General features: G+C 41.5%; 2 protein-coding genes across 5 annotated transcripts in view; one reads left to right on the top strand and one right to left on the bottom strand.

Annotated features, from left to right (window-relative positions):
* Positions 1-400: 400 nt before the first annotated feature.
* Positions 401-11,938, top strand: FAM118A (family with sequence similarity 118 member A). Of its 4 annotated transcripts, none has more exons than XM_056514665.1 (8): positions 401-578; positions 3,459-3,514; positions 4,743-4,995; positions 5,937-6,158; positions 6,783-6,911; positions 7,674-7,959; positions 10,307-10,339; positions 11,685-11,938. In XM_056514665.1, exons 2-8 carry the CDS (start codon positions 3,468-3,470, stop codon positions 11,786-11,788), a joined length of 1,074 nt encoding a protein of 357 aa, XP_056370640.1. In that variant the 5' UTR covers positions 401-578; positions 3,459-3,467; the 3' UTR covers positions 11,789-11,938. The 4 variants fall into 4 exon arrangements, with proteins under 4 accessions (XP_056370640.1, XP_056370656.1, XP_056370648.1 ...); XM_056514681.1 differs by lacking the exon at positions 401-578 and adding an exon at positions 1,053-1,532; XM_056514673.1 differs by lacking the exon at positions 401-578 and adding an exon at positions 1,562-2,024.
* Positions 11,939-13,440: 1,502 nt separating this feature from the next.
* Positions 13,441-23,287, bottom strand: part of SMC1B (structural maintenance of chromosomes 1B) — a 29,919-nt gene continuing 20,072 nt past the window's right edge. The window contains exons 18-25 of the mRNA XM_056514623.1: positions 22,755-22,908; positions 21,569-21,658; positions 20,507-20,663; positions 19,652-19,806; positions 18,182-18,333; positions 17,722-17,791; positions 15,002-15,112; positions 13,441-14,760 (exon numbers count right to left, since the gene is read on the bottom strand). Coding sequence (XP_056370598.1) covers positions 14,650-14,760; positions 15,002-15,112; positions 17,722-17,791; positions 18,182-18,333; positions 19,652-19,806; positions 20,507-20,663; positions 21,569-21,658; positions 22,755-22,908 — 1,000 coding nt within the window. The 3' untranslated portion in view covers positions 13,441-14,649. The remainder of the gene's footprint in view (positions 14,761-15,001; positions 15,113-17,721; positions 17,792-18,181; positions 18,334-19,651; positions 19,807-20,506; positions 20,664-21,568; positions 21,659-22,754; positions 22,909-23,287) is intronic.

Genomic DNA, 23,287 nt, shown 5'->3' with positions numbered 1-23,287 from the left:
ATGGATACCTTTCATTATCCCAGGTTGCTCCAAGCCCTGTTCTTGGACACTGCCAGGGATGGGGCAGCCACAGCTTCTCTGGGCAACTTGTCCCAGGGCCTTATTAGCCTCACAGCAAAGAATTCCTTCTGCACATAGTTTTGAAAACTCCAGTTATGGAATTAAAACCGGAGAACTATGCATTTTCAATGCAGCTTTGCAACTGGAATTTGGGGGTACAGGTCTGTTACAGCCTCCTTTGGAACAATCACAGCCCTTACCCACCCGACTGCCGGGATTAAAGCAAGGCGCTTCAAAGGGAGGTGGGACCTGGAAGCTTTTTTACACTCTGGCTTTAAGATACTAAAAACTTAACGAAAAAAAAAAAAAAAAAAAAAAGAGGGTTGGAAGGGAGGAGGCGCTGTGGGTGTGACTCGCTGAGGAGAGGCAGCTGTGTGGGCGCCGCGCTGCCCCGCTGTCCTGCTCTCCTCGCAGGTGGCCGTGCCCGCTGGCCCGTGTCACCGCTGTCACAGCGCCCGCCTCACGATGCCGCGGCCGCCCCCGCCAGCCCCGCCGTGCCGCCGCTAGAGCCGTCCAAGGTAACGCGGCCGTCTAGCCCTTCTTTTTTTTTCTTTTTTTGGTTTTGTTTTGCATTCTCCTCACCGCAATGTTTTTCATCTAAAACGCCTCTATCACCAGTACGTTTTCAGACTACTAACTGCTTAACGTGCGGGTTACCCAGTTCGCTTTTTCCTGTAAGAGAGCTGGCTGCTGGGTTTCACACAGAGCCGCACTGGGTGCTCTTGCCTCTCAGGGCGTTTTTAGGGAGCGCGGACAGTCCTGTGCCCGTTCCCGGACTGGAACCTAGGGGACAGACCCGTTCACCTCCCCGCCGACAGCCCCGGGGGTTTGAGGAACGATTTTAATTGGAATGTGCATTTCGGAGCCGTGCGGAACCTCGGCGGCGGGGCTGCTGTTTCCCGGTCGGAGGGAAGGCTGGGCACAGAGCCCGTCCGGGTCGCTCCCGGAAGCCGTCAGGGAATTGGGGCCGGCGGGAGCAGCGGCCCCGGCCCTGCTTTTCCTCAGAGGAATTACGAGGCGTTCTTTTCCCGCGGCTGCCTTTGCGGTCAATTTTTAGGCCGTTTTCAGATATGAAAGTGCCTGGAAGCACTCGCTTCGTCGAGTCAGCCCGGTGACCCGGAGTTTCAACCGGTGAACAGAGCTATTTTTTCACTGATACAAACGGAGTGTGTGGAGCAGGAACGATGTGAGATTAAAAGTTGTTCCGATACCCCTCGTTGTGCTGGATAAGGAGCCAGCTCCCATCCCGGCTGTCAGGCATCCCTGGATCACAGCGGGCTCACGCTCCCAGCCTGCCGCGAGGAATCCTTGTGGGAACACTGTTGTCAGAGTTTCAGTGTTTCCTTGTGGAAAAGCGGCTGCGGTGTCCGGAGCAGCTCCGGACGACCGGGAGATTTGACCTCCATCGCTTTGATGCCTAGAGAGGCTGACCTGGAGCAGAGACTAGACAGAGCAAAAAAAGAATAAAATAGGTATTGAAAGGCCTTGGGCAGTGCAAGATCCTGGCCGGGGCTACACCCAGGATGGATCCAAGATGGATCCCAGTCACAAGTTTTTACACTTTTATAAGTTTTGGTTCATCTACGTATTGGGGTTAATTATCCAACCACAGCCCCAGGCCATGAAGTCTCAACCCCCTGGTTTACCCCTTCCCTTCACCAGTTATGGTTTTTGGGTAAGGATTGTCCTTGATTCTCTAGCTGGGAAGGGATTGTTGTGTCTAACTATCCTGGGAAGAGAACTCACTAACACCTGATATGAAGTTTCACAGTTACATACCAGGCACCAGATAATCTGAAAAATGTAAAAGCTAAAACCCAAGGCATCAGCTTATGGCAGCTATTTCTCTGTGAGGATTGAGGGAACATTGCTCCCACTTCCTTGCACATCGGGCCTTCCAGAAAGCACCTTTGGGGGCTAAAAGGGAACAGCGAGGTCTGAAATGCTATTGACAGCAGCCCGTGGTGAGATGCTTTTATTAAATTTGGGGAGTTGTAATTAATAAAGCTTTCTTGAATGGGGTTAGAAAATAAGAACTATCTTTTCCAGAAAAGTAAGCTGCCCTTCCTTCCTGTGTTGTTTTTGCATTGTGCACTCATAATGTTCCCATGTGTGAAGGAGTCTTGTGGCACCTGGGAGCATGTTTTATGGTGATTATGGTGATGCAAGGGTGGTGGCCTTGATGACCTGGAAGGTTTCTGCCAGCCTTGATGGTTCTGTGTGATTTTGAAGTGCTTTGCCCTAGAAGATTATTGTCCTTATTTTTGGATATGCTAATAATCAAAGTGGGGTACCTCCGTAGGATACTATGGGTCAGGGAAGGGAGTACAGAGAAAATGAGTATTACAAGGAAATATTTTTCCACCTTAAAAGACACCCTGAGTGCATTTGCTGAAGACATCTGTGGTTTAGGGGTGGGTTTTTTTGTTTGTTTGTTTTTGGGGGAGGTTGTTTTGGCTTTTTTAGTGGGTTGGTTAGTTGGAGGTTTTTTGTGAGTTTTTAAATTTTGGTTTTTTTGTGTAGGGGGGTCAGAGTAGTTTGCTTTTTTTTTTTTTTTTTTTTTTTTTTTGTTAGGTTTGGGGATTTTTGTTAGTCAAATACTCTCTGAACTTGGAGCCTCTTGCTTCCAGATTATCTTTCAGCACATGCATGTGAGAGCTGGCAACTACCTTAGGAGCCCTAAGGTCTGGCACAATGTTTATTTGAGGGATTAGGGACTGCAGTTTGCCATCACCACCACCAAAAACTATCACAAAGCCAAACAACAAATACATCCTCATAAAAAAATAAATCCATGTAATGAAACTTGGGGATTTCTAAATAATGATCCCATAGCCAGTTCTCCTGCCAAAGACAGAGTCTTTCTCGCATTTCAGACAAAATAGATGATACAGAAATAAGTTGTTTTTTTCTCAGCAAGTATTTTAAATAAAATATCCTGCAGTCTGGTCATGTAGCCAGGTGGCTCTCAGAGGACTTCTTGTGAGCAGGATGTCATGTGGAAGTCTGATTTCCACAAACTGGATTGAATAAACTGCTGAAAAAAAAAAAAAAATCAAGGAACTCATTCATTGACTTGAAATTACTTGTCGTTTTAGTGAGTATGATAAATTTTATCTTGAATTTAGACACAAGTATTTTTTAGCTGCATGAATAGCTGCATCTCTGTTGTCTCAGTCCTATGGCATTTGGAAGCTTAACTGGAGCTGTGCTGAGTTTGCACGCTTGTCCTTTGGTAGGTTTGTTTCCATCAGTGCCTTGCTTGACTGGAATGTGTCACATGGAGCCTTGATACTAAAATAGTTGATAGGAATAAAGAGAAAAATACATCTGATTTTGGTTTTGGCTTTTTCTAAGGTAGAAGCATTACGAATTATTTTACTTTTTGTTTTATTCAGGGCTCAGAGATGGATTCACCAGAAGGGGCCACAATTAGAAGTGAGCAGAAATTCAGGTAACTTGTATTAGAGTTGATACAAAACTGTCTTTTAATGCAAATCTGAAACCATGGTGGGAATAAACTACTGGATATTGAATGCAAGAACAACATCATGCCTGAAAACTTGAAATTATCCTGGAAGCTACTAGCTTCTTCACTGACCAAGTACTTCATGCTCACTGAAGTTGTTTATGAGGAATAAATAATCTGAGGAAACAATTTGGGCTAAATGTAGCAGGAAGGCATGGTGTCATCAAACACATTTCATTTGTAGGCACTAGCTGGCAGCCATACCTACATGTTTATTGCTTTGCCTGAGGCTGTTTCAAGTTGAACATTATAGTTTGACCTAGACAGTTTCAGGGGATTGTGAAATAAGAGGTGTTAATAATCTTTATTACCATGTTACCAGGAACTGAAAATCTGTAACAGTAGTTTGGAAAGTCAGGGGAGTTCTGTGTTTCTGTACTACTGAAATCCTTGTTTGTACAGAAGTGATTTTGCTATATGGTTTATATGCATTTTCACTTCTTTGCTGAGTAATCATGAAAGGCAGATTTTTCTCACAGTTCCCTGTGCAGATTTGTGCAGAGACTATGGATGTAACACCAACACACCTCTGAGAGGGATCTGTGGGTAGTAATGTCTAAATAGTGAGTTGGATGAACCTTTGATCTGAAGCAGCATGACTGCTATGTTCACATATCGTACAGGGATCATAAATGAGAATAAAATATTTCACTTTTTCCCAGAAAAAGCCCAAAGGTTTGTTTTCTTGAAACATTGTGACTTGTCCCTTTGAAATAGTTCTACTTCCTTTCTATCACATGTTTTAGTTCAGTCAGTGGACAATCTTTTGCCTACTTCTTTCAATATTTCATTGGAAGTGGTGTTTGGCTTGCCCAGTGGCCTGGAAATTGGCAATTGTGAATTTGTATTTCAGAGATAGTAGTGATTTGAAGTTGTTGCCATTTTTTTGGCTGGCATTGACCATTCACATTTATTTGTCTGAAATGGCAAAAAGGCTTCAAGGTTATTGTTGGTTAGGGAGAGGCCTTGAGCTTCTTGTGGCTGCCCATTTCATTCCTTGTGTAGGAATGGAGAACTCTGTTCCTGTTGGTTGGTTGGTGTTTTGCAGAAGCTTTAATGGCTCAGGTGAACTTCTGGAATCAGTCCCTGAGCTCCTCAGGCAAGCCAGGAAACACGCTGTGAACAATGAACACTTTTGTTTTCTGTGTTCAAGAAAATTCTTAAAAAGTCTCGTAAGAAAGCAGCCTCGGGACCTTCTCCTGGTGATTGGGACTGGGGTGAGTGCTGCAGTAGCCCCAGGAATCCCAGCACTCTGTTCCTGGAGAAGCTGCATTGAGGCTGTCCTTGGAGCAGCTGAGCAGCTGGAGGTGCTGCACCCGGGGGATGTTGCTGAATTCCGTAAGAAAGTAATCAAAGAGAGAGACCTGCTTGTGGTTGCACATGATCTCATCAGGAAGATGTCACCAGTGAGTATGTTTATAACATCTGTTAATTTCTACACCTAGTTTGTACATACTAGTTCTGTATAACAGAACTTTTGTTCTAAGGAAGCACTACTTCCAAAAGTTGAATATTTTCTAGTAAAAATGGAAATTTTGTGAGTAATCATACAGCACATTGTACATTTTGGGGAGGCTGAAAAATCCCTGAGTTTTAGTATAAGTAACTATTCATCAGAATTAATGCAAACAAGAGTCCTGACTATTAAATATTTGAAGTGAAAGAGGAATTTCTATATCTGTGGCTATAACAGGAGAGACCCTGGAAGTGCATGTTGACCTTGAGCCACACATTGAGAATCACCGGTGCAGCTCACACTTCCCTGAGGACACCTCATGCATGCCCAGTCTCAGTCATCCGAGTTTCCAGAGGTTTTCAAACTGTGTTAAACTTTGCCAAGTCTTCCTTCCAGCTGAAATAATCTGGGTGACAGACATAGTGCTTAACTGTAGGCTGGGCCTCTCAACAGGCCGAGTGTGACAATAAGTCTGCATGTGTTCATAGCAGATTTAATCATTAATAAAGTTTTCTCAACCAGGAATGAAAAAACAGAAACCTCCCCCTCTCCCTTTAATAGTATATCCCAGGGATATCCAGGATATATTGAATAGCTGAATACTGATAAAACACAGGTATGTCTGAATCCAGGGTAAGCTAATTTTAGTGTTGTTTTATTGTACTTGTATTACAAGCTCTCTTGAGACACCCAGACAATTGTTTGGAGCTACACTAAAAAGAGGCAAGAGCACTGGAACAAACAGAGATTTGTTTTGGGTGATTTTGGTTGGTGTGCTGTTCAAGGCCTCTCTTAAAGGAATGCTGTGGCATTAAGTAGCCCGATGGTGTGGATTCCTATGGGAGGCAGTTGTAACAGAGCCTGATGGATGTTCCTCTCCTCTTTCCTCAGCGTACCGGAGACACGAAGCCCAACTTCTTCCAGGATTGCTTAATGGAGGTGTTTGATAATTTAGAACAACACATTCAGAACCCTGTGGTTCTGCAATCCATCCTGAGGCTGATGGAGAGAGGCACAATGGTTCTGACTACAAACTATGATAATTTGCTTGAAATATTTGGTCAGCAACAGGGTAAACCTATGGAATCTTTAGACCTTAAAGATAAGGATAAGGTATGATGAGAGCAGTAACATCATTAGATTTAATATATGACAAGTTAGCACATAAGCTGCACTGAAAGATGTTTTCCTGTTTAAAGAATCAAGACTAAAAGTTGTTAATTATTAAAGCATGTCTATAAGCTACAGCAGATGCCCAAACATTTCTTTTACGTATCTCTTTATTATGAATAATCTGGTAACAGTTACCAAGGAGAATTTCATGTGACATACTTGTTAACCAGTTCCCTGTCATTTACTGGGAAAAACCCACAAATTGCTTAACTTATATAAAGTCATTGTTAAAATTCCAAATAGAATTTCATCTGGCTGGTAGTTAATTTGCTGTTCATACCTTTTCTGTCAGTGCTCCTGGAAGTTGCTTCTTGGTTGACTGGCTGTTTAACCCAAAAAGCCAAAGACAGCTGCAGTATCAGCCATCACCTTTTTGTTATGATTTAAAGTGAGCTGTGTAATTGGTAATTGCAATCTCTTGCTGTAGGAAAGTGCAAAAGGACTTATTTCTGCTTTAAGGACTTTAAGGACTTGTTTAAGTCAGTTCAGTTGTATAGTTTCGCAGATTCATGGTGAATGTGGCATATTATAACAAAGGGATGTATCTTGCATGATCTGTTTTAGGTTCTTCAGTGGGCAAGGGGCCATGTAAAATATGGAGTTCTTCATATTCACGGCTTATATACAGATCCCTGTGGAATGGTGCTTGATCCCTCGGGATATAAAGATGTTACTCAAGATCCTGAAGTCATGGTTTGTGTGATTTTTAAGATTTTGACTATGTTTTGCAAAACAGTTCTCTTGTAATCACTGCAGACAAGATACATAAGGCTCTGTGGGATCATATAAATCAGAGGGAGACCAGAGGGATTATTCAGAAAGGTGACTCTGTTGCAAGGGCAATCTATGCCCTTGGGTACTGTGGCTGTGTAAATCACAACCAAACCCCTCAGCTGGATGTCAGAGTTTGTATTTATCCTTTGAAAGAACAGGACCCTCAAAATACTGGACACCAGGACAAGGATTCATCATCATATGATTGCTAGGTTTCTTAGGGGGTTTCAACTGGTATCAGCTCTGGATCCTGGACTTAATGTTGTCTTAGCTGTCATAGGAAGTGAAACTTTTGGTCAAGAATATTAATTTTCCTTATTTAGAGACTGACCTAACAGGATCACTGTATTCTGTCACCCTAATTCTTTCCATTTAAATTCCCTTGCTGGCAACACTTACATGCCTATTGAAATTCCATGGAATGGCTTGGGTTGGAAGGGGCCTTAAAGATCATCCTGTTGCAACAAAATTGTATTTGCATTATAATTTTGCCTTTTTTGTGTAGGAACAGTGGTTATGAAATGTCAGTTTGGCCTGGTCCTAAAACATTTGTTTTTTTCAGGTCACTAGTGAGGTTCTGCTCTGCTGGTCCTTTTCTGGCTGATGTACTTTAAAAGTTCTGACCTTGGCTTTTGTCTGCTGAAGTAAATGTGACTCTTCTTTGTTTCTATTCCTTCTCAGGAGGTTCTTCAGAACTTGTACCGAAGCAAATCTTTTTTGTTTTTGGGTTGTGGAGAGACTCTGCGTGACCAGATATTCCAAGCTCTTTTTCTTTACACAGTAAAGAACAAAGTGGATCTAGAACATTACATGTTGGTGCTTAAAGAAAATGAAGACCACTTTTTTAAGCTGCAGGCAGATATGCTGCTGCATGGAATAAAAGTGGTGTCCTATGGGGACTGCTTCCAACAATTCCCAGAGTATGTCCAGGATCTGACTGCTCAAATCTGCAAACAGAGAAGTCCAGGTAATGTGGCCTCTTCAACAGCACAATCTGGAACAAGTACTGGGCAGTTTGCCCTGCCTGAGCACTGCAGCTGATCTGAGGCACTCGTGTGCAGCTTTGTTGCTTGTGGGGGACATGCAGAGTTGAAACATGTGGCCAAACTGTAATTTTTTTTTTTAAATCTGTGGATTTTGGAGGTCTGTGGATTCATGCAAATTTCATCTTGAATTCTGGATTTGTCTCTTTGTTAGTATTTGGTAAAGGTATTTACTTAACATGTATTTATAATGTGAACTGCTTCCAGAAATCTGACTTGTCAGGGACAGAGACTAGGAATTGAAGGGATTAAATGGTGGGATAAGCTGGTTGAGCTACAGTATCTGACTGAGCATGGAATGGGAAATTAAATCAGTGCATCCAGTAAGCATTTGGCTTAGTACACTAAGAGTTACAAAGAGAATGAAGAGAAACAGCTGTATGTCTAAAGAAGGAGATTTCTTTAATGTTTTCCAAACAAGGACAATTCTGTTTTGGTTTATCCAGAGAACAGAGGAAAATAACTAAATGACCTTGGGAAGCATTGCTATTTGACAGCTCTTTTATTTATAATTTCAGTGAAACTGTTTTTTCCAAAATTATTTCTAGGTGGTGCATAGCAGGAACCTTTTCCTGAAAGTTAATCACCAAATTAATATCCTCGTTTTTGTGACTTGATGAATATTCCAATTAGACTGCATTATGTTCTTTCCATGAAGGCTAGAAAAAAATATTTATCATACAAGTGAGATTTGAGGCAGTTTGACTTGCAAGAGGAGGGACCTTACTCAGATTTAAAAATCTCATCTCATTTACAAGTCAAGATCCCAAGCAAAACTATTTTCAGGTGTGCAGAACTGCTCTGTACATCAACAGTCAGGGTTTGGTTTTTTATGCCTGTTTACAAACTCTCTTCTAAAATGTAGCAAGAAGAGTTTGTTAAAAGTGTTATATTAAAGAAATGAGAAACGCAGAACCAAAATAAGCCTGATGCACACTGGGGGGACTACAGGGCCCTGGACACTCACTGGGAAAGGAACATAGGAAACCACAGGCAGTCCAGGAATCCTGGAATGCCTTGAGGACCACTTCCTAGGAGAGGTAATGGAGAGCTCAACAGAGAGGCTCAGCTGGACCTGAGGTCAGGGTTGGTAGTAGCCTGGGCTGGAGTAACCATGTCCTGGTGGAATTCTCAATCTGCTAAGCCATGATGAAGTTGCTTAGCCATATTTGAAAAGTTGTGTCAACTGGGGAAGTTCCCACTGACTGAAAACGGGAAACGTAACCTCCACTTTTAAAAGGGGAAAAAAGAAAGACTTGGGGGATGTGGTAAAAAATGGGCTTGATGGTCACACTGTGATCAATGGTTTTATGTGTGGATGGAAACTGATGGAAGCTGTCTCCCAGGAGTCTGTATTAGGACCAGGACCATGTAATGGCTTTGATTGGTATGTAGACTATGAGCTCATGTGTGTCCTCAGCAGATAACAGCAAGCTGAGGGCTGTGATTGTAGGGAAGGGCTCACATCAGGGAGACCTGGATAGGCTGGAGAGGGAGGGCTGTGCAATCACCAAGTTTAGCAAGGCCAAGGTTCTGCAGCTGGGTCAGAGCAATTGCAAGCACAAATCCAGGCTGGGGATGAGCAGATGGAGCAACCCTGGGTGGGGGGGGGACTTGGGGGTGCTGGTGGCTGAGAGCTGGACAGGCCCCATCCCAGAAACTCCCCTGTGCTGGGCTGAGACCCCAGCGTGGGCAGAGGGGGCTTTCTGCTCCTCTGCCCTGCTCAGGTGAGACCCCACCTGCAGAGCTGCACATCAGACATGGAGCTGCTGAAGTGGGTCCAGAGGTGAGCAGTAAAGATTATCAGAGGCTGGAGTACCTCTGCTTTGGAAACAGCCTGTGAGAACCTAGGGTGTTCAGCCTGGAGAAGGCTCTAGGGAGATCTTAACAGCAGCCTTCCAGTGCCTAAAGGGGCAACCAGAGAGTTGGAGAGGAACTTTTGGACAAGGACAAATGGCTGCAAACTGAAAGAGCATAGATTTAGATTAAAGAGGATGTGTTTGTACGACCAGAGTGGTGGGACCCTGGCACAGGTTGCCTAGAGAAGCTGTGGCTGCCCATCCCTGCCAGGCTGGATGGGGCTTAGAGCAACCTGGAATAATGTCCCTGCCCATGGCAGGTTGGGTGGAACTGGATGAGTTTTAACATCTCTTTCAACCTAGACTATTCTGAGATTCTAAATACAAGTTTGCTGTTTTGGGATGGTGCATAAAAGTATAAAAACTTCCTGGATGCTCATGTGAGTTGCTGATGTCTCTTACACTTCTCTAGATGCTGATCGGGTGGACAGCACAACGCTGTTGGGTAAGTAACATTTTTATTTCACAGACAGCTCCACAATCCTACCAACACCAGAAAAATACCCCTCTTATTTCCAAAGTAATTTGTGTCCAGAGCTCTGATTTAGCTCTTGAAGTTTGCTAAAGGCTCTTTTTTTACTCTCTGGTTTTCTTCCTGCCTAGCAGCAGGTAGCTGATGGCCTTTTCAGGTCTATCAAATGACAAATTATAGTATTACCACAGAGTACTCTGGTCGATGTTAGTAACTTTTCATATACCTTTTCTGGAGCTTTTACATGCTAACATCATTAATATATTAGGCTTAGATTTCCAAATACAGGTTTCTGTTCTAAAGGCCTTCCTTAAGGGGGTCAGGAAGAGTGAATCTCAAGGGTGTGGTTCAGATTTCTTTGTGGTATTTCTGTGAATAACCTGAGTAATAATACATTCTAATTGACAGAAAAAATACAGCAAACTAATTTTAAAAGATTCCACTTCTGAGAGATCTGTGCTGCTGCAGCCAACATCAGAATTGTATAGAAACACCATCCGGTACTGCATGTAAGGGTCTTTCACCTCCTGCACTGCCAAAAACCCCTGCTCTTTCCCAATAAAGAAAGTACACAAGCTCTAATACACTTGTGTGCAGGTGTAAAGCCTCAGATTAGTTTTGTAATTTCAGTGGGATTTTATACTTACCCTTCTCTCAACTGAGTTCATAAATTCCATTTTCAATAAAGTACAATTGGGTAGAAAAGAAACCAAAACCTTGAGTACAATTTATTGGAGTTCTTCTTAACATCCCTCTTAACAGTCTTTAGTAACTTGTTAGCACCATCTTTAGGCAGTTTTAGCACCTGTTTACTTGTAGTTCAGAATACAGACCAAGCAAAAAACCCAAGAGGATTACTGTGCATAATACTCCCTAAAATGTAAGCTAATGTTCTGGTTTTGAAGAAATTTTTATTCCATCCATGTTACTCTCTCTTTACACTGTTTATGTACTTCCAACAGCAGCTTACACCGAGGATTTTTATTGCAGACTTCAGGAATGGTCAATTTGGGACCACTGGAGTAATCTATTTCAACCCTCCAGCTCAAGCTGGGGCATCTGAATAAGGGATCCAGACTCAAATGTGAGCTCCACAAGCGTTAGCTTTGGCAAAAGGCAGCTGAATCCTGAGCTGTTTTTTGTGTCAGTACTAGAGACCAGTTTGGGGGGGAAGAGCTTGAGCCCAGAATCCAAGTATGAGAACCTCAGGGGAACCAGGATTGTGTTTATCTTGCTAGCTGGTGCTTATAATAAAAAATACACCAAGCACATGGATGTAGGAGTATTAATGTGTTTTCTTTCCCCTCTCTCACCCCAGGAACTTCATGTGTGGACTGTGCTAAAAGGAAGTTAGGAGAAAGCAGCACTGATTCTCCTAAGAGGGTCAAGCAGCCAGATAATGATATACCCAGTCTTGAATGAAAAAGCCCCAAGCGCACAAGGCCCACCCCAGAAGCTTTTTTACAGCAGGTGTTTTACATCTGCTGCATGGAAAGTTTTGAGTTGGTATTTCCATGATTTTATGTGGAATAAAATTGTACATACTAGCTTTCTCTTTTCTAAAGCCATAAATGTGTCACGTGTGTAAAGCTTGAGAGTCAAGTGAGTCATTCCCCCTGGCACTGCGAGACCACTCGGGCAGGACCTGCAGGGTCAGACAAAAGCAGATGCAACTTCTTTTTGCGTTTATGTGAAGCCACCTGGACCAAATTCTTCCAAACAACATTTGAATCTGTCAGAAGTGCCTCGAAAAAGAGGGGCTTCAGTTCTCCCAGCAGCTGGTGTGTTTCTAGATTCTTCAGGGGTCTTGCAGGCTTTAGTCTCTGAACTCCAAGTCCTGCAGAACAGTGCTGTTCCACATTTATGGAACCTACAGCATGATGACCCATCTGCTTTCCACTTTTGACATGAGGATTTTTTTTTTCCTTTGATAAGGCACAAGTTCACCTGGGGAGGGAAGGCTGGAAGAGAGCTGCATCTGCAGGGACAGACTACAGGGCAGGCACACCCTGACTTCTCTGCAGTGGGTTCCTGTGGAAATATTTTAAATACTGCTACATCACAGACTGTGCTGCCTTCTGCTTGGACAGTACATAACAGTCTTGCAGTGGAATGAAACCCAGTCAGTATCAAAGGATCCATCTGCAGGTAATTCCTAGTAAGTTTGCCTTTGGTTGAACTGCTCCCAGGGTGAAGGGCGATGCCCAGCAGTACCTGCTACTTCCCCCATCTACATCATCCTGGCAAAATGACAGAATTCCCACTGCAGCTGCCAGCACTGGTACACACCTGTAGCTTCCCAGTCAGCTGGCTCTCACCTCAGTGAATACAGGAGAACATGTCCAGGGCTGTTCATTGTGCTGATGCCAGCACATGTACCAGGCAGGACTGAAGGATTACTCCTGTCAGGTTTTCCTGTGGCTGTTTCCTAAGGATTTCTGTAATGCCTCCTGAGAGCAGGTCACATGGTATTGGGATTTTACAGGAAGGGCAAGGGGTGGGTCTGGCAGGTGATCTTTTTCTCTGAACTGTGGTTTGGCAGGTCTTAACTCCCTTGTCAAACAAGCACTTTCTACAGCTCCCTGGGACAAAAAGCTTCAGTGAGGTGCACTGTTAGGATGCTGCTGTGCTCCTGCAGACCTTCAGGCAGCCCACAGCCACCCTGTTCCTCTTAAAGGATCTATTTACACAAAGATCACTTCTGAAAGTTGTCTTTTAGCATCACAGAGTATTATCTGTGAGATTAGCCTCTAACATAAACTTCTGCAGCATGAACAGGCTGCTTTGGAAACTTGATAATCAAGCTCTTTTGAATCCTGATGATCAGCTCAGAACACTTCACCTGTTGCTTCAAGCTGAAGCAAAATCCATCACTACCACTGGGGTATTTATGACCCTGGTTTACTACCACTATTTAAACACTAAAGTTGTGCAACTCCTTATCATGTGCTTGAAGCTGGGTGACAGTAGGAAATCCCTCCCCTTTGGTAAAGATCAGCTTACACCCACCCAGCACTGGTGATTCTTCCCTTACAGATACTGCTGCACTGTAGCTTGTCAAGCAGCCTCCCATCTCGAGGGCCATCTATTTTATCCTCAAAAGCAGAAGAACAAGGGGTCATTTAATCTCCTAACACCTCTGTTATGGACTCTGAATTAAGGCACTGATGCTGACTCATGCCTCAGAGTAAATTTATTCAATGAAGTGTAGCAATAACACAAGTATTTGATGAACATCTGTATTCCTGTGAAACATGTTAACACTCCTGCTCAGATAATCTTCCTCCCTGGGGCTGGATCCCCACAGGCCCAGCACAAGCCAGGGCTCATAGCACATGACAAGACAGGTATGTGTAAGCAACCCCCAAGGAACCTGCTCAGTGAACACAAGATATAATTATTATGAACAACCACAAACCAAGGGAAGCTCTTCAGCACACACAGAGGTGGAACATAAGCCAGATAAAGTGATTCCAGCTTTCAGTTTTCTTTAACCAACTTCAATTTCTTTAATCAACTTTAGATGAAAAGTTCCTTAACTTTCATCGCTTAGATGAAAAAGTAACCAGCAAAATAACTTCAGTGTACTGGGACAACTGCATAATAACATTACGTTTTTCTATATTTCATATATATTTCATTTGCCTCTATAGCATCTGACTCATTCTTTCCAATTCTGGTGAGGTGAAATAGCTCAAAGGTGAAATTTTTCAAGGTTACATTGCAGCTCTAGAGCTGCATTGCAAGTTTTTGTACAGTTAACTAATACTTGTTTAAGACTGCAGTAGTAAAGTCTTTGTGGTTGTCAGAGAAGTCACCCAAGATAATGAACACATTCCATTACCTTACTCTTTAGAAAAGTGGAAATAATCCTATCTGAAGGCAACCAGATGCAGCTACAAAACAAAAGGTCCTCACTGGAGCAGTGAGCACCTGAACAGTGCTATGGTGCTATGGACTATTCCTAAGAGAAGCAAGACGCTTGTTCTTTGGGATACTGTACTTATGGAACTGAACCTGCAGCCCTTCGTACAGCTGAAATACTCAGAATGCAAGCTTTGGGTACCAGTGTGCACACCTCAGAAATAGCCTCGCTAATAGCCTCTATAACAAAACTGCATCAAGGAGTAGCAGTTGATTCCCTTAATATTTTGCAAAACTGCTTCCCTTGAAAAGCAAACATTTCCTTGTCAACTTCTAATAGCCACATTCAAACTCAGATTTGTAACAATCAGCTGTGAACCCAGTTCCTGTTGTCACCTGGCCCTAACACCATCCATGCACTATTCGAAGAGAGAACCATGGCTGGGCTGCTCTGCTGTATCTTGCTCTTCCTCCTCTTGGTACTCAGTAAGATCCAACGTCAGGACTTGGCTGAACATAATATCATCGTGCTGAGAAGAAGGAGAATCACACTATGTAACACACTTCTGGTACATGAAATAAAGATTTCATAACTATTAGATGCAATCATGAGTTTGAGCTCCCCAAAGGATGTTCCCTGGAGCCAGTGCCTACACATCAAGACACAGCCAGGCACCAACTGTGTGTGCATGATTCACTGGAGCAACACTTCAGGTGCAACCCAGTACTTCAACAACCCCATGTGCATTATTTACCATAATTAATTGTTACCTCAGGACACACTCCTATCAATGCATCTGCCTTGCAAAAAAACTCTTCCTTCAGGGAAATGACTATCATTTGGGACTGTTCATGTGCCTGTTCTCTAATGAAACGCGAGACCTTTGGAGAGAAACCAAGTATTTCAGTTAGTTCTGGCAACCTGAAACAATGCTGTAATTAGGGAATGGTGAGGGAAGAACTGAACTGTGCTAGCTGCAGAATTCCATCATGAAATAAGACTGCTAAAATGAGAAATAAATCAGTATTAAAAGCCAGGTATTTTGCATGGTTTTAAGACAAGCCCCCTCAGTTGTGCTGCTTTTTGAAAACATTTAAGAAAATAATCGTTCAGTCCAATGAATAAAGCTACAAAAAACACCAGTGCCAATGAACAACAATTTTACTTTCTGTAACTAGAGAGGAAGGTGGAAATTCCTAAGTAAGTTTTTTTTTAAAAGGTGAAAAGTTTGCTACTGGCTGTGTAAGAACTTAAATTAGTTCACTGCAGACAGCAGCAAGTTTCTCAATGATAATGCAACTTAAAGGTACAAAATTTAAGTTACTAATGAGTATTCAATGTCCCCCAATATAAATGAAATGCTGCATAAAGGAAAACCAGTACATTTTTAATGAGCCCTCTGCCTGCACAGTTCTATCTATATGACATGGCAATTAGTTTAACAGAAGACCTGTTAGTAAGTTACAGGAAGAACTGTTGTTAGTAACTTACAAACTTCTATTTGTTCTATTATTTTTATCATAATTTCAGAGTATAGTTCCAATTATGAGAGATCTGCTTTAATACATCATCAATCAAAGAAAGGAAAGAAACAGATTAATTTCTTATGATAAAAAATGGATGCCAATGAGTACCAGCAACAATCTTTCACAGATCAGTTTTGCTCACTTGCAGTATTTAATTTTAGCTCTCTTTGAATTGAGAAATCCAGGTGCATAGAGGCAAAATCACCTCTGTTTCCAGTACTTTGACAAGAATGGTGCTTAGCACATCCTTAGGTGTGAAGGGGACTTCTCTTCTGCCAGGCAGAATGAGTCTCCTCAGAGAGGCAAAGTACGGCAAAGTGCCTAGTGCACTCTACCATCAGATCTGTTAATGCATCACAGGTAGCCTGTATGGAAAGCTGGCAACATCCCAGAAATCCTCACCTTCATTCAATGTGTACAGGATTGGGGCATGTCTAACTGCAAAAGGAACTTATTTAGATTAGTAAAGTCATCCAGGTAACAACCAGGCAAGGGCATGATCCAGGTCCCTGTCCAGCTCCAAGACACAGCTAGGAAACACGCCAGCCAGCCACCCCAGAGAGCGCAGAGATGGGCAGTGCTCATCACCTGGCACACCACAGCTTCCATGAAAAGCAGAAATGAAGTCCAGCAGTAAATGATGTAACACCAAAGGAAAGCCTGGAATCAGCTTGCACTGCTGCAAGTCATCAGCCTTGAGACATCTGAGTCCAGAAAGAAAGCAACACAGAAAACACAACACTGGTATTTAACCAGAATCCATCATCTTAGAGTGGTCCCAACTGAGACTCATCAGCAGAGCAGCATCTGACAGAAGCTCAGCTCACAGAGGTTCTTTAATCTTGTTTTTGCTCATGTCACTGAGAGCCAAACCCTAATGCTTCCTTAGGGATCTTCATTATAGCCACACTACATCCCATCTAATGCTGCTGAAACACCGCACCAGGATAAAACAACCTCAGAGGCAGGGTAACCCTTGTGGACTTGCATCCCAAGGATTATTTAGGGAATTCAGGTTCAGGAACATCTCAGTGAGTCAGTAATCTCCAAGAAGGAACTGAATTCTATCTGGCAGACAAGTGGTAGAGCTTCCCAGCTAACTATTCCAGAGGTACCCTCCAAGCAAGCTCTGGGGTACTCGGTGCATCATAGTTAATGCCATAAGGGGAAAAACTAAAATGTTTGGTGTTGAAACAACTGCTTTTGTTTGTTAGGCTCTACCAAGACTGACATTAGCAGTAATGCTAGTAGAAATACTGAAATTCTGGAAAAAAAAAAAAAGCTTCCTCAGAAGAAAATCCAGGCTTATGTGGAAAGCTTGAAGAGTCCTCCCTACAAACAATCCCCCCTGTTCTGAGCCTCCTCCTCCCAGGGGCTGCCACGCACAGCTTCAATCTCTGCTGTTTGTCCTCCAGCCTCAGTTCTTGTTACATTGAACTGTTATCGGCAAAAAGGGAAGGATAAATTGAGAGGGTGGGAAGGTGTTTTAATCAAGAAAAGTCATGTGACTAAAATGACTGGAGCAACAGCTTAATTGGTGCTAATGCAAAAAATAGTTACTAAGCCAATTATATGAAACACTCCAGTGACAGAACGACTTAGTTTCCACATGCAGATGCTTCTTGGAGCCAAGGGAACTCCAAGGCCTTACCAATTCTAAGCAGCACAATTCCCAGGTGCCCTCCAGATCAGACTGCCACATGGGGCTACAGAACATACCTGTACACCTTCACACTCCTCACCACCTCCTCTCATCTTTGCAATTTAGAGACCAGTCAAACACACTTGAATTAAGCATTTAAATTTTTCCCATATCCCACAGACTCATTACTTCAGCCCTAATACAATCTAATCTAAAACAGGTTCAGTCAGGCTAATCAATCTTTGTATCCCAACACCCTGCAATGGAAGTAGCCACCCTTCTGCAAAAGTTACCAGATATTATCAGCAGAAGAGCAACTTACTTTATCAATGTTTGTGTTGTCCAGTGGAGCATCTATCTCATCCAAAACGAAAAAAGGAGCTGGACGAAAGCTGCAGAAGACAAGACAATATTTTGAACTGAAATACTAAAATGTTAATCAACATTCTAATTACTTACTTATTCCATAAATAAAGTTGATAGTATTTTGCAATATTAGTCTCATATTATATTTATTATAATTAAATAAGTATCATCTAACATTTAATATTAAATAATATACAAGAAATTAACAGTTAATATTTTAATTGACATGAAATTCTACACTGAATATATAAACTAACAACAGATAAAGGACTTCAGCAATGCTTGATTTAGGAGAATTTTTTTAACATGTGTAAATGCAACACCGTCTATTTCTACCACCTACTTGGCCAGACACTTGGAGAATACCCTAGTATTTCTTTTTTTCCCCCTGGATAATCCCAGAACAGTTCTTTTACCTGTGTATGGCAAACACAAGAGCCAGGGCTGCCACTGTTCTTTCCCCTCCTGACAAACTGTCCATTGGCATGAAGCGCTTGCCCGGAGCCACACAGTGAAAGCCAATGCCTTCCAGATAGGGCTCCTCAGGATTTTCAAGACTAAGGAATGCCTGAAACAAATACATTTAATTGTTAATAGTGAGATTTATCAAAGTATTTAGAAAGGTATTTTTTAGGTTTAAATACTGCCTGAGCTAGTGAGGAAACCAGTGAGTTTGCTTCATTTTTAGAGAACCCGCTCATCCATTCTGAGAGCAACAGTATCCAGTTCCCAGAGAATATGGTGCCACATATTTGTTAATTCCAAACTTTCAACTACTGAACAAACTTGATTTTATCACTTTTTATGTAACTGCTTTGATTTTTTTAGTTATTAAAATGTTAAGACTTCAGAAGCAGATTTCTTCTTTTCTGGCCTGGAGGACAGTATTTTTGCAAAACTGCCCTTTTTTGGTGAATTTGGTGAAAGGTTAGCTTTACAGAACCTAGCTTTGAGTTGGACAAAGACTGCTTGTATTAAAGTCTTTCTCTGTACTTTATATCCCAGCTCCCAGGGACAAAATTTAAAAGCATTATTTTAAAGGAACCACATTTTTCCTAACCACTAAAGGTATGATGGGCAAGATCTTTCCTACATGGTTTATTTTTCTCATTAACAGAATAGACAAAATAATACAGATTCTTCCCCTTCACACACAGGTAAGAAAAATTTCCTTACTTCACCCTCATTTCAAATGTCTCCTCTCAGATTACAGATATCATGAAAGAAAATCGAACCGACACAACATGCTGAAGGAAAACACAGAATCTCAAGACAGATGAGAGTTCAATCCTTTAAACATTTCCACAGTCCACAGAATTTGACATAACCAAAGCATTTGGGAGTTCCCTCTTGACTTCTGGTATTAATACAGGAACAGTAACAGAAGATAATTGTGAGACAATTTTTCTACATGTTTCTTAAAAGTTGCAAACTATTATGTCTTTTTATGTTTTCTAAATATTTAAGTGGGGTAGAAGGCACTTCAAGACCTTGTACAAAACACTGGCACTGATTTACACTTTTCAGTTGTTTATACTAATTATTATTATTTGTGTAACTTGATGTGTAAGCCAATGTTATTTTTAAATGAAGTACTCAATTACATTTCACACTTATGTACTGATAATTTACAAGTCTGCTAAAAGCAAAGAGTAAAACTAAACCAAGCTGAATAGTTCCCAATTTTGCTTGCACATTACCTCTAATGTCAAGCATACTTAGGCTTATGCCTATTCTTTCCCTGACCCTAAACTTCTGTAGTCCTTATTTCTGTAATTTTCTTTTTAAGGACTGAGACTGTCTTTGGAAACCACAAGTGCTATTTTATTCTAGGTAACAAAGCATCCAGTAAGGCTTTTAAGGCAAAGCCCCTGAGCACTACACACCTGAGCACTATTGTCCCTGCAAAGCCTCTTGTAGATCTTGTCAATGGCTACGGAGGCATGCTCAAAGCACCGGGTAAACTGCTCATATCTCCTTTTTTGCACCTCTACAAATTCCTGCTTGCATATTCTGGCCTCTCTTCTGCTGGTCTCAAAAGCTACAGAAAAAAATAAAATCATAGGAATTGAATTAAGGAGTCTGAGCAAATACACAGAACAAATATATACTGGGTACAATGAGCAGCATCCAAGAAAACCTTATTGCAGAAAAAGGAACAGAGCAATGTAACATGAGTTTCCTTCCAGATTTCAAATGGAGGATCCACAAACCAGCAAAGTTGTCATGGATTCAATCTGCTCTGTGCCACATTTGTCTGGAGCAAGGAACCATATTCTCCTAATTCCTTTCAGGAGCCAGGTAGCCCTAAGCAGCATCAGCACTGACCTGGTACAGGTCCAGAACCCCTTAAGGTTCTTACATTGTTAATATCTTCAAAACTCTCTGAAGGTAGTAATTTTGCAGAAATGCTCACATCTGAGTTTTGGACAACATACACAGTTCCTTCAGTTATATAAGAAAAATTTAAGCAATTTCAACACTGAAGTCAGTACTTCTCAGAAACCAAGTAAAGCTTTATGATGTCACATGGGGATAAAGTATCTTCCCAATCATTCCAACTGTATTTCAAGAAACTACTGCACACTCATGTGTACGTTAATGAATTGTGTACATATAATTAAAAAGATAACTGAGGATAAACACTTGAGCACAAAATCAGCAGGACCAACCCCAAGAAGAGGAATTTCAATTAGGATGAAATCACAAAAGTAACTGACATGAAAGACACTAAGTGTTACCGTCTATTGATTCTTGAAACTTGTCCCGAGCTATCTGTAACTTCTCTCCTGCTCTCAGGTTTGGAGCAGCTGTCTTCATCAATGCGACCTCTTTAGATTTGATTTCCTGCTGCATTTGCTTCACATGATCCTCAATATCTTCATCAGATTCTAGTTCCTAAAGAAAAACAAAAAAAAAAAACCAAAAAAAACAGAGCAATCTAATTTGCTTTTAGGCCAAGACATTTCAATACATACAGCAAGCTATCATGGTTCCTGAAATAATTAGCCCACTCATTAATAGTTCAAACTTGAAACACAACTCACAACTGAGAATGCCACCCAGGTCTTAGTTCTTGAAATGAATCTACCAGGCCCTCATTCTTCTTCCCCAAGACCTTTAAAAACAGGGAGCCAATTATTTTCTCTTGATTCTGTTTTTAAAATACAACATAGGAGCAGGATTAGTGCTTCACTGCTTGATTTTTAAAGACTAGGTTCTCAGTGAATTCTTTGAGATAAGTTCAAGAGATGACAGATTCATCCTTTGCTTTGTGCTTAGCCGCTGACATTCAACTATTTTCCTCAAGATTAAAAAGGAGAAAGTATTACAAAACCTGCTGAGAAAATGTTACCTAATGGGATTGTTAGACAGGGAAGGATGGAAAGTCTCAGACTCTGTAAATACCACAAACAGAAGGCAAACAACCCCCCACAGCCATCCTCGGGTTCTGGAGTTTTCAGATGTAACATACAAAGTAGGAACTTCAAGGAAAAAAGTGAAGGAGGAAGAGGAAAAAAAAAAAAAAAAAAAATCAAGGCTATATTAAGTATTTTTGTGTTTCAGGTAAGTGGAAGTTAAAGCCAGTTATATGGGAAACTGACCTATCTAGAAATCCCACACATCAACACTATGTCACGAGTACAAAGCCAGAGCACATACACATGCACTTCAGCTTGGAAGTGGTTTTACCAAGTATCACTTAAAGACCAGGGGTGAAGAACAAAATAAACAATAAAATATTTCACAAAAATAAAAATCAAACACTCCATTCTCCAGTAACTTCTGACAGAAAACATTACCTTTAGATTGACTTCCAGGGTGCTGTAGTCTATCTGAATTCCCTCTTCCCTTTCATAGATCCCTGATGGAGTCTGGGTTTCAGTTCCTAGCTACAAGATGAAGGACATTCCAGTTCACAAAAGTAACAGTTAACTTTGAAACTGCAAAATCAATTCATTAAAAGGTTTTAAGATTAAGAGTCAGTGGTAATAAGGTACAAGGTAAGCTTAATTCACAGCTCTTCCCCTGGCCCAAATGGAGTGAACAGTTTAGATCTCATGAGCCTAACACACACACCTGTTAAATGAAGATGAAAACCATCTGCAAAAACTCAGCTTGAAACTATGTTAAAAGCAGCAGCAATCTGTTTATTGCATATTTACAACACTGTACATCTCCTGACTGGAAAGATGTACACTGCCTGATACCTCAATCCCTTCCAAGGGAAGGCTGAAGTATGTATGCTGAGGCATTTCTTCCACTCTTAACTCAAAAGAATAGAGGAGCTTCAGTTCTATATGGCATAAGCAGAGAATCTTCTACTCCTCGTAGCCTGAATTTCAGTCACTTTCCCTCAAATATAACATGGGCTATCTCTCATTACTTTCCAAATTCACACACTTTTACAAGTTCTTCAAAACCCACAGCTCATTTCTTTTGCAACAGCGCAGAAAGTTTATTTCTCCTCACAAAAGGTATATTGGAAAAAGAGGGAAGATGGAGACAAATAGTAAGGGGCAGTCATCAGATAGAAGCAATGTTTCTGTTTTAGCCTATCCCTGATTTCTGTGAATATCTACATCTACTGAACACAAAAGGATGATTCTACATACAGCATTTATTTTATGGATGACAGACCAAATATGATCCCAACCCTCCCATGTGCCATACTTATTTACATTTCCGAACTGACCCCCACATATCCTCTTACTTATCTTTATACCCATTTTCTTGTACCACAAGATTTTATATATTTCACAAGAGTATGTTTCAAGCACAAGCAAAAACACTTGCAAAAAGTATTTCTGTCTACAAAAATAAAAGTAAGTCCTTCTTTTGAATGAAAGAGACCTGATCAAAAGAATAGAGTGTATTGGTTTGAACATTACTATGTAAGAGAAACACAGTCTTGTAAGGAAAGTAAAGGATCTTTAAATTCCTAAGTGTTCCTCCATGATATCTATCTTCTGTAAACACTTTAAGTACCTCTACTTCACTGATGTCATCCAGTGATCCAAACAGTAACTGGATTTTCAGGTCCTGCACCTTGCATTCAAGCAGCAGATTATGTCTCCTTAATCTCTTCTCTTCCAGAGTGGTTTCTAGAGCTGCAGCTTTCCTCTGCAACTCTGTGGCTTCTCTACACGCACAAACCACAGAAAACAACTCAAGAGTGGAAACACCACTGCTAATAACATCCACAGACATACGACATGATAAATGCAGCATAGAAAACAGATTGCAAGCACCAAGAGGGTTGTTTTCTCTGCTATAATAAACCCCATCAAACATAAAGGAAAATGGAGCTGTACTTCTGCCATCCCTTCCATTCTCCCGAATTACACCAGAGGAAGCCTCAGTCTCAGTATATTGCCAAGCTCACTTCAAAGCACATTCAAATACTCATCTTTCCTAATTACAGCCTACCTCTGTTCAACTCTAGTGAACATGTATGGAGATTTGATCTTTTAACATGTAATCAAGTATATTTATCATTACTCTCCTTGAAACAGCTTGAT

The sequence above is a fragment of the Oenanthe melanoleuca genome, chromosome 1A (assembly GCF_029582105.1).
Source record: "Oenanthe melanoleuca isolate GR-GAL-2019-014 chromosome 1A, OMel1.0, whole genome shotgun sequence".
Classification (NCBI taxonomy): domain Eukaryota; kingdom Metazoa; phylum Chordata; class Aves; order Passeriformes; family Muscicapidae; genus Oenanthe; species Oenanthe melanoleuca.
The sequence above is the reverse complement of the archived record's forward strand: the minus strand, read 5'-3'. Positions and strand labels throughout refer to the sequence as shown.